At 43.5% G+C, this 14,687-nt stretch overlaps 1 protein-coding gene across 5 annotated transcripts in view; it reads left to right on the top strand.

Annotated features, from left to right (window-relative positions):
* The window catches only part of ARHGEF9 (Cdc42 guanine nucleotide exchange factor 9), a 602,462-nt gene that overhangs the window by 237,823 nt on the left and 349,952 nt on the right, over positions 1-14,687 (top strand). Inside the window, exon 1 of one of the 5 annotated variants that reach the window (XM_075323882.1) lies at positions 7,760-7,979. The exons of 1 other annotated variant lie outside the window; for it this stretch is intronic. In XM_075323882.1, the coding sequence (XP_075179997.1) occupies positions 7,935-7,979 (45 nt within the window). In that variant the 5' untranslated portion in view covers positions 7,760-7,934. Of the gene's footprint in view, positions 1-7,759; positions 8,167-14,687 lie in introns of those variants that run through there. 3 more of the 5 variants (XM_075323884.1, XM_075323886.1, XM_075323885.1) reach the window with 3 other exon arrangements.

Raw genomic sequence — 14,687 nt, 5'->3', positions numbered from 1 at the left:
TTACTGGAGCTCAACTTTGGCCATGACTATTAAACACAGATAGCGGCTATGTAACATAGCCAACAAATACCGCTTTATGAGGGAGCTCAGCTTGTGAGCCCTCTCCACACAGAGGTACTTATATGTCGTACTGTGTTAAGGGTTTAATGCGTTGTGCAGTATAGATGTGAATGGGAGCTGAGCTGCGGCACTCGAGAACGGCCATTACACAGTATAGTGGGTGGTAACAGCTGATCGGTAGGAGAAATAGATGTCAGACCTCTACTGACTCCATATTGATGACCTGACCTAAGACCTGCACAAGTTCCATAGCATCACCTGTTATCTTTAAAAGTAGTGAAGGTTGGAACTGATATAGTTGATGAACATTGGTTTGGTAGAGATGCCCATGAATATAACTTTTGTAGCCTATATATTATTGATATGCCATTTAATATAAGCACAGTCATTACAATTGTTATGGCACCATAAAATATGTAATCAATTTGTTACATGTTTATTAAAGTGTACAGGGCTCCTGATAAATGTCTCAATTGCAATTTTATTACATTTGAGCAAATAAAACATTTCTCATTATTAAACAAGAGCGAGCTCCAGACGGGTTCTGATCCCCAACCTTCACAGGAGGAACCCAGCGCAAATTATCAAAGTGTAAATATCAAAAATCACTATATACATAATGTAATACGCAAGTCCTAAATTAATATAGACATGCACAAAGGCTAAGAATATAGACAACTAAAGTGATCCAATAATGAATGATGGAAGGAAAGACTCGGACAATGAATTCAGGTCATAGAAGACCAAAGAAAGGAGGAAAACTAGAAGACCTAAAGTATTAATGAAAGAAACCCCTCTCCTGAAAAGCGTGATGATAGGGTCCTATATCACGATAGGGTCCTATGTCACAACAGGGTTTTATATCAGGATGGGGTACTATATTGTGATGGGGCCCTATATCATGATGGGGTCCTATATCGTGATGGAGACCTATATCATGATAGGGTCCTATATCATGATAGGATCCTAAATCATGATAAGGCCCTATATCATGATGGGGTTCTATATTGTGAGTGCCAGGAGGACTGGTAGGCCCAGGAGGTGGATCCACTGGGCCGAGCACCCTATCGGAGGGCAGGGTACACGGTAGCCGGAGCACTAGCGTGGCAGGTACGGGTAGAACCAGGTCACCAGGGTCTCGGGGTTCCTTAGACAGTACAGGATACAGGCACAGATACCAGGTAGCAAGGACAAGCAGTAAAACAGGACAGGGCACAAGGGGACCTGAGCACCTAGCTCAAAAGACAAGGCTTTAGGACACGTCCTTCCAAGACACTTATTTACAAGACACGTTGATCAGGCCACGCCCACATGGAAAGGCCAGTCCTGTATACCCAGCAAAGCCCTATGCAAAATCCTGCTTCAGGTGTGCTGGGCCTATAAGACCAGGAAAGTGGGCGCGGCCCAGTCCTATACAGAACCATGTGTCTAAGACTCAGAGTCAGACTCCTGAGACCAGGAACAGGACGCAGGGGAGCATGAGCGGGAGCGGCAGCCGTGATCGGCGGACACGTGGACAGGATCAGTGAGCAAGGAGCGATGGTGCGATGGCGAGACTGGATCAATGGGTAAGGAGCGGTGCCTGGATGGTGAGACCGGCTCAGTGGGTAAGGAGCGGTGCTGAGGCATCGGGAGCGTGACATATATCTTGATAGGGTCCTATATCATAATAGGGTCCTATATCATAATAGGGTTCTATATTATGATAGAGTTCTATATCATGATGGAGTTCTATATCATAATGGGGGCCGTATATGATGATGGGGCCCTATATCATGAGAGGGTTCTATGGTTGATTTAGTCTCTTCTATCCACTTTCTGACTTCTTGTAGTGGAAAGTCTGCCACTGGGGTTTTCCCACAATGACAACATGTACTGGATTGGCTTATGTAATAGTTTTCCCAGTGTTTTCTATGCAGTGATCGGCCAGGTATTACAGCTTAGTGACAATGACACATTTCCAATTCTTTATCTTTATAAAAGCTTTGAGACAGCACAACCTGAAATGCACATGAAATATTTATTCACTTGAGTCATACAGTATAGAGTAAGGCTTACTAACTCCTCAATATGCAGACCGCCGGGTGGGCATTTTTACCATGTGCACAAGATACAGTATATAGACCCTCATGCACATAAGGTACATTCCCATTTACAACAAGAGTTTAATTTTTTTGATTATTTATGAATGGCAGGAGTTACACTGGAGACTTTTTTTGGGGGCTTCTTTTGTATAAGATGTTGAAAGTCGAGCATGTAGCAGATAAATGTATTATGGAATTGTGAGACTGCAAGCAAGTGGAAAAACATTCCAGCAGACCTATGTAATATTATGACACCAGAAAAGATTCTATGGCAGCCGAACCAGCAATGCTGCATTAAACAACCCTTATTTTTATCGTCAGTACTTGTGCTCAGGATTTGCCATACAGGTCTAGTTGGTGGGGGTCTCGCTTGTAGAACGTGCACCTAGAGTGTCCTGTCCACTGTTCTGCAAAATAAAGAAGTTACACATGCGCTGCCATAAAGTTCAGACAGAACGGCATACCTATATACTTGTCTAATTAGTATATATTCTTGGGGTTAGGGCACATGAGAATATGAAATTTACAATATGCAACAATCAAAACACAATGTACAGCTACATAAAAAGATATGCAGCTTCCCATGTATAAATATATATATATATATATATATATATATATATATATACACACTGGATTTAGGGATATACCTGGATTTAGGGATCCTCTGCCATTCTTCCTTGCAGATCCTCTCAAGTTCCGTCAGGTTGGATGGTGAAGGTTTGTGGACAGCCATTTTCAGGTCTCTCTAGACATGCTCAATTGGGTTTAGGTCAGGGCTCTGGCTGGGCCAATCAAGAATGGTCACAGAGTTGTTCTGAAGCCACTCCTTTGGTATTTTAGATGTGTGTTTGGGGTCATTGTCTTGTTGGAAGGTGAACCTTCGGCCAAGTCTGAGGTCCAGAGCATTCTGGAAGAGGTTTTCTTCCAGGATATCTCTGTATTTGGCCGCATTCATCTTTCCTTCAGTTGCACCAGTCGTCCTGTCACTGCAGCTGAAAAACATCCCCATACCATGATGCCATCACCACCATGTTTCACTGTTGGGATTGTATTGGGCAGGTGATGAGCAGTGCCTGGTTTTCTCCACACATACCTCTTAGAATTATCACCAAAAAGTTCTATCTTCGTCTCATCAGACCAGAGAATCTTATTTCTCATAGTCTGGGAGTCCTTCATGTCTTTTTTTGCAAACTATATGCAGGCTTTCATGTGTCTTGCACTGAGGAGAAGCTTCCGTTGGGCCACTCTGCCATAAAGGCCCAACTGGTAGAGATCTGCAGTGATAGTTGACTTTGTGGAATTTTCACCCATCTCCCTCCTGCATCTCTGGAGCTCAGCCACAGTGATCTTGGGGTTCTTCTTTACCTCTCTCACCAAGGCTTAGCTCCAAGGATTGCTCAGTTTGGCTTGTTGGCAAGGTCTAGGAAGAGTTCTGGTGGTCCCAAACGTCTTTCATTTAAGGATTATGGAGGCCATTGTGTTCTTAGGAACCTTGAGTACTGCAGAAATTCTTTTGTAATCTTGGCCAGAGCTGTGCCTTGCCACAATTCTGCCTCTGAGCTCCTTGGGTAGTTCCTTTGACCTCATGATTTTCATTTGGTCTGACATGCACTGTGAGCTGTGAGGTCTTATATAGACAGGTGTGCGCCTTTACAAATCAAGTCTTATCAGTTTAATAAAACACAGCTGGACTCCAATGAAGGAGTAGAACCATATCAAGGAGGATCACAAGGAAATGGACAGCATGTGACTTAAATATGAGTGTCTGAGCAAAGGGTCTGAATACTTATGACCATGGGATATTTCAATTTTTCTTGTTTAATAAATTTGAAAAAAATATCTACATTTCTGTTTTTTTATTTGTCAAGTCGGGGTGCAGAGTGTACATTAATGAGAAAAAAATGAACTTTTTTGAATCTACCAAATGGCTGCAATGAAAGAGTGAAAAATGTAAAGGGGTCTGAATACTTTCCGTACCCCCTGTATGTTTTCATTTACTGCCAGTGAATGGTAGCACCTTAGTTTATGTGCAAAGGCAAACCCTCGTACCCGCAGCTTAGGATAGGTCAGATGTTTGAAGTGTAAAAAGTATTCAGCATGGTGGCTCAGCGGTTATAACTGTTGTTTTGCAGCACGGGGGTCCTGGATAAAAATTCTACCAAGAATAACATCTGTAAGGATTTTGTATGTTCTCCCCGTGTTGTGTGGGTTTCCTCCAGGTACAAGGTTTCCCTACAATTCAAAGATGCATTGATACAGAATTTAGATTGTGACCCCCAATGGGGACAGTGAGAGTAATTTTTGAAATTAGTGGCGCTATACAGTATATGTAATAGTTAATTGTTGCTAATTATTCCCAATCCTGTCTGCCTGCCTGACCTTCCTGCCGCCTGTCCTTCCTCCCCCTGTCTCTGTTATTACAGGGGGAGGAAGGACAGGGGAGAGGAAGTACAGGCAGGCAGACAGGGGCGGGAATAACTAGCAAAACCCGACCCACCTATTAGGTATTCTGGATCACTTATCAGTCAAATAACATTGCATTTCACAAACTTTACTTGCCTATGTTTCAGAAACTATACATCCGATCTCACAACTAAAGGTATGTGATGTGTGCAGTCCCTCTATGTGTCACTGTATGTAACTGCAGAATTATGAATCCTCCCAGCATACACACTGGGCTCTGCGAGGATTCACTGGTTCCTGAGTCGGCGGTCACGTGATTGCAATTGTCCAATATGCATGTTCCCAGCCAGAATCAGACTAGTGGGCGTGGCCTTGTGTGATACAAGTGTATGGAGTGGGTGTGTCCGACTAGTAGGCGTGGCTGTACAGTGGGCATGACATTGCTCTATACACTTGTATGGAGTGAGGCTGTGCCCACTAGTCGGGTTCTGGCCAGGAACATGCATACTGCACAATTACGGTCCTGGTTCAGAAACCGGTCAATCCTCCCAGCATGCAGTGCGTGTGATGTGAGGATTCGTAAGTCTGCAGTCACATAGAGTGACCTATAAAGTCACTGCAGACTTATCACTTTAGACTGGACAACCCCTTTAAGGATATATGCACAATGAACTCATCTACATTGGCAAAATATGGAATCCTTAAATCTACATCAAATCATGCAGATTTTGTACAAGAATTGTGGCAATAGCTGTTATCATTTGTATTGCAAAAGATCAAATCTGCAGCATAAATTGTCAGACTGCAGTCTTCAGATCCAGCAGCGGTCACTAACATGGGTTTATATGCAGCATGCGGATGAGAGCTTTACAAAGCTCATCCATAATGATGATACAATACTACAATTATATTTCCCAAGCACGAATCAGCTGCCTATATGACCAGTGTGGATATATATAGAATGGCCGGAGCACTGACCCCCCCCTCCCCCCGGGCATGTGTGGAGGCCAGCATGACACTGATTGGAGTGGAGGTCATGATGTCACGGGTGGGGGAGGGGGAGTAAGTCAGGGTACAGTTAAAAGGTGAAGCTGGGGGAGAAGCGGCACTTTTCCCACTCTGGGACACCAGTGAGAGTCCCACCCGCCCTCCCTAAAGATTTTGAGTTCGCAATGGGCTGCAAGTCTTGTGGGAGGTGGTATTGAAGTTTATCGGGTCGTAGTGGCCTGGTGGCAGGTTTATTGGTGGGTCCTTGAAGTTGGTTTTAAATTGGTTCGGGGAACCTATCCGGGTATGGATCCCCTCATTGGCAGAATGGTTGGTCACCTGGTGATTTTTGGGGGATCCTGACGGGGTATGTCGGGGCCCCCGTGGGTGTTTTTGGTGGTTAATGAAGGAATAACCCTTCTTTGGTGCTCCTGAGCCACTGTGGGTAACGGCTGGGAGCAATTTGGTTATTTTATGTGAATCACCAGGGTTTTAGCTTCAAGGACCTTACCACAATGCAAATTTTTACATGTTATGTATTTGTTTAATAAATGGCTGCTATGGCCAAAATTATCCAAAAGTTAAATTGGTGTCTGAGTGGTTATTAGCGGATAAGGGGGAATTGAAAAAAGGGGTGTGTATGCTTAATTTTGGCCGGAATCTACAATTCCAGGGTCAAGGAGAATTCACACGCAGCACATTAATTGTACCAATTTTTGAGGCTGTCCTATTTATGTGAAAGCAAAAATCCCTGCAGAGGGCGCAGAAACAATCCTATTCAGTTGTAAAAAATGGAGTTTACAAGAGTATAGTAAGACCCAATTCAGAAGCACAGAAACACAGTATATTCTGGTAAAATGCTCGAGTTCCTCATTGACTTCCATTATACTCGGTACACGAGTTATGCCCGTCTGAGCGTCCAACTGCTCGTTATGAGTACAGAGCACCCGAGCATGGTAGTGCCTGCTCATAATTAGTTACGAGTACTGAGCACCCGAGCATGGTAGTGTGTGCTCATCACTAGCTATGAGTACCAAGCAGCCGATCATGGTAGTGCTCGCACATCACTAGCTACAAATACAGAGCACCTGAGCATGGTAGTGCTCGCTCATCACTAGTTATGAGTACCAAGCACCTTAGCATGGTAGTGCCTGCTCATCACTAGTTATGAGGACTGAGCACCCGAGCATCGTAGTACCTGCTCATCACTAGTTACGAGTACAGAGCACCCGAGCATGGTAGTGCCCTCTCATCACTAGCTACGAGAACCGAGCCCCAGAGATGGTAGCGCTCACTCATCACTAGTTACAAGTACCAAGCACCCGAGCATGGTAGTGCTCTCTCATCACTAGGTACAAGTACCGAGCACCCGAGCATAGTAGTGTTCGTTAATCACTAGTTATGAGTACAGAGCACTCTAGCATGGTAGTGCTCGCTCATCAGTAGTTATGAGTACAGAGCACTCGAGCATGGTAGTGCCCGCTCCTCACTAGTTATGAGTACTAAGCACTTGAGCATGGTAGTGCTCGCTCATCAATAGTTACAAGTACAGAGCACCCGAGCATGGTAGTGCCCGCTCATCACTAGTTATGAGTACAGAGCACCCGAGCATGGTAGTGCCCGCTAATCACTAGTTACGAGTACTGAGCACCCGAGCATGGTAGTGCTCGCTCATCATTACGTATAGAACATTAAAATTTTACAGAACATGATATTCTGTAGGGAACAGATACGTGAGTAACAAGGAACCTGCTAATCCACATCTGCTTGATATGTTGAAGTTCAGTTATATCTATTTTGTCTATATGTACTGTATATACACACATATGTTTAATCACAACAATATATTTTTGGAAGCCATAAATTGTTTGTATTTTTAGCTAAAAGACTTGACATCCAATGTTTAGTCGGACATAGTCTCCTCTTACTCCATTCTCATCAGTACATCATTTTCTAGGTTTAGCTGATTTATTTCGGATTTTTTCCCCAAGTGAAATGTTAAAATTAGAAATATAATAAATTATAATGCCATTGATACAGAATATATTTAAGAGTATAATCAGTAATTGAGAAAAAAAAAAAGTGTTTCTCTATACGAATCCAATGATGGTGAAATTAGAAAGAATGTACTCATTTTAGAGATGAGAGTAAATGGAAAAGACTGAGAATAAAAAGGGTGAGAAGGAGGGGAGTGAGCGAGACAGAAAGAGGGGGAGGGGATGTGTGTATGAGAGTGAGAGACACACAAAGCAAAAGGGTCTCCTTCAACCACCCAAGAAACCCCCCCAAAGCCAGGAGCCAATGTGCTGATAACGCTGAGGGAGACAGATGTGAGTCTGCAGCTGTCATTGAGGGGGGTAAAACCCAGGAGTAAGGGGGCAACAAGCACCGTTCAGGATGGATCGGCAGAACCTAGCATGGACCATCGGCAGAGAGGGGATGGTGAGTCCAGGTAGCTGCTGCTATCTCTACCCTTCTCTCTGAGAGGCAGCGCAGATCTACGGGGCTAAGCTCCAGCCATTTTACACACATCATTACTGGCTCTACAGAACATGGAGATGCATCTCTGTGCAGAGGGAGGTTGCTAGACTCTTCATCCCATATTGAGGTATCAAGAGCATGTTCCAATGTAAGGATACTTTCTATTTAGGAACCTCTACTTGCTATGTTGCTTGTCTGTTTTTGTGCTTTTGTTGCAATAATCCACCCAATAATGGTGTTGCGGCCTCGTCTGACTTCGAATGGGTTATTCTACTATTTGGAGGGGACCTATTCCCATTATACAAACGGCTCAGCCAAAGGATGATGCCTCACACCGCCGAGAAACTGACAGCTGCAGCTAAAAATAGAGCCAGCTCCACTGGGCTGCTGGCAATGCTTGGCTCTGGTGCTGTGGGAAGGTGCCCACACCACGTAGAGTTAATAAATGCTGCAATGGGGAGGTAGCCAGAGCTGGATGGGTTGTAAGGTGTTTGTGGAATAACATTCGGGGCTTTTAATTTGGTTTCTAGAATGAATAATGGATAGAGATCTTGTGGGAATGATTGTGTTTCTCCGCGGCCATAAGCACTCAGCTATTCATATCACATAGAAGGAATGAGTGATGTGTCAGAATGCTAGGCTTTACACATTGTACTATGTATTAGAACAGCTGTGTATCCAGAATCCGGGCCTGTATACTGGGAGTGATGTCATACCCAAGAGTATGGTGTCATATTGGAGAGTATGATATCATTTGGTGTATTCTTAAGCCTACGTAACAGTTTCAAGTGATTATGTATAAATTTTGCATATGAAATCATCCGCATCATGTCTGCCCATCATAAAGCCATCTCCGAGACCTCTCATACTGCACTGATATGAAGAATAAACAGAATAATGCAAATAAAATGTTGCGATTATCTGAAATTTGGGATTAAATGACCTCAGCGTGGCAGGGAGGGCATGTGAGCCTACTCCTGTAGACCACAGCCGTCCTGTGCTCTTCTGAATATTCGGTGAACCTGCCTACCTCACTTCCCAGACTGACCTCCAGATGAAGCATCTGTTGCTAGGAGAGAAAGGCTCTGCTCTCTAGTACATCACTAATTCCAGTATCCCTACCGCTTTCCTCTAATGGGTCATGGCCCCATGTGCTGCTGACTGATGCAATTACTTCTTACTTTACTTGGTTCATGGCAGAGATCATTGTGTATTTTCTTGAAAATGCATATTATGTCTCTTGAGTCATTACCAAAAAGCTAAGGACATATTACAAGACATCATCACAGGTATAGGGCCCAGTGTGAATTAGCCCTCTAGCATGGTATAGGGCCCAGTGTGAATTAGCCCTCTAGCTTGGTATAGAGCCCAGTGTGAATTAGCCCTCTAGCATGGAATAGGGCCCAGTGTGAATTAGCCCTCTAGCGTGGTATAGGGCTCAGTGTGAATTAGCCCTCTAGCATGGAATAGGGCCCAGTGTGAATTAGCCCTCTAGCAAGGTATAGGGCCCAGTGTGAATTAGCCCTCTAGCGTGGTATAGGGCTCAGTGTGAATTAGCCCTCTATCATGGTATAGGGCTCAGTGTGAATTAGCCCTCTAGCATAGTATAGGGCTCAGTGTGAATTAGCCCTCTAGCATGGTATAGGGCCCAGTGTGAGTTAGCCCTGTAGCACGGTATAGAGTCCAGTGTGAATTAGTCCTCTAGTGTGGTATAGGGCCCAGTGTGAATTAGCCCTCTAGCATGGTATAGGGCCCAGTGGGAATTAGCCCTCTAGCATGGTATAGGGCCCAGTGTGAATTAGCCCTCTAGCATGGTATAGGGCCCAGTGTGAATTAGCCCTCTAGCATGGTATAGGGCCCAGTGGGAATTAGCCCTCTAGCATGGTATAGGGCCCAGTGTGAATTAGCCCTCTAGCATGGTATAGGGCCCAGTGGGAATTAGCCCTCTAGCATGGTATAGGGCCCAGTGTGAATTAGCCCTCTAGCTTGGTATAGAGCCCAGTGTGAATTAGCCCTCTAGCATGGAATAGGGCCCAGTGTGAATTAGCCCTCTAGCGTGGTATAGGGCTCAGTGTGAATTAGCCCTCTAGCATGGTATAGGGCTCAGTGTGAATTAGCCCTCTAGCATAGTATAGGGCTCAGTGTGAATTAGCCCTCTAGCATGGTATAGGGCCCAGTGTGAGTTAGCCCTGTAGCACGGTATAGAGTCCAGTGTGAATTAGTCCTCTAGTGTGGTATAGGGCCCAGTGTGAATTAGCCCTCTAGCATGGTATAGGGCCCGTGTGAATTAGTTTTCTAGTGTGGTATAGGGCCCAGTGTGAATTAGCCCTCTAGCATGGTATAGGGCCCAGTGTGAATTAGCCCTGTAGCATGGTATAGGGCTCAGTGTGAATTAGCCCTGTAGCATGGTATACGGCCCAGTGTGAATTAGTCCTCTAGCATGGTATAGGGCCCAGTGTGAATTAGCCCTGTAGCATGGTATAGGGCTCAGTGTGAATTAGCCCTCTAGTGTGGTATAGAGTCCAGTGTGAATTAGCCCTCTAGCATGGTATACGGCCCAGTGTGAATTAGCCCTCTAGTGTCATTTTGGACTGAGTAGGTTTTATTACTATTTTTCACCATTGTGTTAAAAGGTAAGGAAATCTCTGATATGATTTAGCGGTTTTCCTAAGTACTCCTCATCAAACAGGTAATGATGACTTACCTACAGGGAGCAATATCACGTAATATATAGCAGGTTTTTGATAAGGTGTCTTGGTACGAAGTTTGGAAGCCGTGTATAAATTCTGGCAAAGTGGCTTCTTTTGGCTGTAATACGCTTTATTGGGAGGATCAAATAATCCCTAGTGAACGGGATTGTACTGATCTCCCACAAAGTGATGTGTGAATAATCCAAAGGGATTTACCTAAGCGATCCTTGATGTTTGTGAATTTACAGAGTCTCTGTGCAGAATTTTATTTCAATACTTTGCATAAAAATGAAATTGATCTTTGCTGTTTAGGCACTGTTACTATATCATGCGAGTTGTTGATTAGGTGTCTATTGATAAATAATAAGGATTTGTATTTCATGTGGTTTTTTTATACATTTCACTGTTTTTTTTTATATAATCTGCACATACACTACTCACAAAAAGTTAAGGATATTTGGCTTTCGGATGAAATTGAAATTTCTGAAAAATGGAAAACGTTAACAGTGATATTTTATCATGAAAGTCGGCATTTAACTAGAAGCATGAAATGGTGATCTCCTCATCACAAACTATTTATTGAAACAAATGCCAAAAAAAGCGGTGGGTATACATCCCAAAAATGTCAATGTCTCAATCCGTTGTCATGTGGCCTGTCAAGGGGCAGGTGTGCAGTACCCGGCATTGGCCACTATAGAGATGATGGAGCTGTGTTGTGCAGCTCCGTAATGGAGCAGTTACGATTGACACCGGGAACAGCTGATCAGCTGGGTAATGGATGTTTCATCCCAACTGATCAGACATTGATGAAATATCCTAAGGATAGGCCTTCAATGTTAACCCCTTGACGACCAAGGATGTACCGGTACATCCTTGGTCATGTCTGTCCCGTTACTGTGTGCTCGCCATAATCCCTGCACATGTCTGCTCATCTGATCCGATGTACCCACGCCATTTAACCCCTAAGATCGCGCTGTTAAACACTGACAGCGCAATCTAATGTGCTTCGGTGGTGATTGCGCCATTCTCCAACGCCATCGACGGCCCCATGACATGTTCATGGGGCGATAATGGGTTGTCATGGGTCAGATGAAGACTCTTGTCGCTGCCATGACTCACTTCTTGTGAATGTTAGTCAGAGCGCCAGCACTCACAGGAGATCAGCATTTCTTCTGATCAGTAAAATTGATCAGACAGTGTATTCATAAAGTCCCCCACGGGGACTTGTAAAATTAATAAAAAAAAAAGTTTAAAAAAGTTTTAAAAAATAGTAACAAATAATAAAACCTAAAAGTTCAGATCACTCCCCTTTTGCCCTATTAAAAATAAAACAATAAAAAAAACTAAAAAAATACACATATTTGGCATTGCCAAGTTCAGAAATGCCTGATCTATCAAAATATAAAATCAATTAATCTGATCAGCACACGGCGTAGCGAGAAAAAAAAAATCCAAACAACAAAATTACATTTTTTTGGTCACTGCAGTATTGCATTAAAATACAATAACAGCTGATCAGAACATCGAATCTACCCAAAAATAGTAGAATGAAAACGTCAGCCCAAGACGCAAAAAATAAGCCATCACTGAGCCCCAGATCATGAAAAATGAGAATGCTACAGGTCTCGGAAAATGACGACAATGCGCAAATCATTTTTTTAACAAACTTCTTTTTTGTCACCAATTAGATGAAAGTAAAACTTTAAATGTTTGGTATCTACGAACTCATTCAGACTTGGGGTATCATAATGCCTAGTCAAAGTTTCCAAATAGTGAACTCAATAAATAAAAAAATCTCACTTTTTTTGCAATTTCACCACACTTGGAATTTTGTTCCCGTTTTCCAGTACAGTATAGTGAAGTATGAATTGTGTCATTCAAAAGTACATCTCGTCCCGCAAAAACAATGCCCTCATTTGGCTATATTGACAAAAAATAAAATAGTTATGGCTCTTGGAAGAAGGGGAGGAGAAAACAAAAATGAAAAATCGCCCGGGGGTGAAGGGGTTAAAGTAGTGGACAACCTGTTTAAGTCTCATCTAGACTTCTATGTTTCTTGTACGTGTTTCTCACAAAACATTTACCCATCATAGTCTATGTAGGTGTTCACAAATTTTTTTTTAGATCAAGCGTCTGCAAAAATATCAGAGATATGTTTGATTTTCATCTGAGTCTCAAATCAAAATGGCACAATCAAGTCTTAAGGGGGCTTGACATGCAACGACATCGCTAACGAGATGTCGTTGGGGTCACAGAATTCGTGGCGCACAACCGGCCTCGTTAGCGACGTCGTTGCGTGTGACATGTACGAGCAACCGCTAACGATGCAAAATTCTCACCAAATCGTTGATTGTTGACACATCGTCCATTTCCCAAATGTCGTTGCTGATTTTGAACGCAGGTTGTTCGTCGTTCCTGAGGCAGCACACATCGCTACGTGTGACACCCCAGGAACGACGAACAACACCGTACCTGCAACTTCCGGCAACGAGGTGGGCGTGACTTCCATGCGGCTGCTCTCCACCCCTCCGCTTCTATTGGACGCCTGCTGTTTGACGTCGCTGTGACGCCGCACAAACCGCCCCCCTTAGAAAAGAGGCTGTTCGCCGGCCACAGCGACATCGCTAGGAAGGTAAGTATGTGTGACGGGTGCTAGCGATTTTGTATGCCACGGGCAGCGATTTGCCCGTGACGCAGAAGCGTCTCACTAGCGATGTCGCTGCGTGTAAAGCAGTCTTTAGTCGGTGGAAAACTTGAACAGCACACCGATGGCATCCGAGTGCTGTCTGTTTTCATTGATTGTAAAGAGAAACTTGAGAAAGCAAAACAGGTACAATATGCGTTTTTTAGGAGCATCAAGAGCTTATGTTATGGTTTTCACTTTATCGTCTCACATGTATTTATGTTGTGGTTGAACAGAAAGTAACGACCTGCCTGCAGGTCAAGTAGGCGAAGGTTTGTGCTGCTGATACATTGGAAACAGAGATTAATGTAGTAGTTGTGGCCAAGTTAGATCAAATGTTCACTCTTGTGTATACAATGGGCAATAGCTGAAGAAGCAGTCAGGTAATTTATGTTGAGGTAAAACAACATTACATTTATACAGTGTATTATAAAGTGTATTGTATACAGTGGGGAAAAAGTATTTAGTCAGCCACAAAATTGTGCAAGTTCTCCCACTTAAAAAGATGAGATTTGCCTGTAATTGACATTATAGGTAGACCACAACTATGAGAGGCAAAATGAGAAAACAAATCCAGAAAATCTTGTGTGATTTGGCAAGATTTTTTTTTGCAAATTATGGTGGAAAATAAGTATTTAGTCATCTAAAAACATGCAACATTTCTGGCTCTCACAGACCTGTAACTTCTCTTTAAGAGGCTCCTCTGTCCTCCTCTCATTACCTGTGGTTATGGCACCTGTTTGAACTTGTTATCAGTATAAAAGACACCTGTCCACAACTTCAAACAGTCACACTCCAAACTGCACTATGGTGAAGACCAAAGAACTGTCGAAGGCGAACAGAAACAAAATTGTAGCCCTGCTCCAGGCTGAATCAAGACTGAATCTGCAATAGGCAAGCAGCTTGGTGTGATGAAATCAACTGTGAGAGCAGTAATAAGAAAATAGAAGACCACTGATCTCTCTTGATCTGGGGCTCCATGTAAGATCTCACCCCGTGGGGTCAAAATGATCACAAGAACGGTGAGCAAAAATCCCAGAACCACACGGGAGGACCTAGTGAATGACCTGCATAGAACTGGGACCACCATAACAAAGGCTACCATCAGTAACACACTATGCCACCAGGGACATAGATCCTGCAGTGCCAGACGTGTTCCCCTGGTTAACACTAGAACTACTGGACTCGTGACACCTATATAGAAATACATGGTTCAAAGTAGTCAAAATGACTACCTCAGTAGTTCTAGTGTTAAATCAGTACATGTCCGGGCCCGTCTGAACTTTGCTAGAGAGC

This window comes from Anomaloglossus baeobatrachus, chromosome 9 (genome assembly GCF_048569485.1).
Source record: "Anomaloglossus baeobatrachus isolate aAnoBae1 chromosome 9, aAnoBae1.hap1, whole genome shotgun sequence".
In the NCBI taxonomy this organism is placed as follows: Eukaryota; Metazoa; Chordata; class Amphibia; order Anura; family Aromobatidae; genus Anomaloglossus; species Anomaloglossus baeobatrachus.
This window is presented reverse-complemented; position numbering and strand designations above follow the sequence as displayed.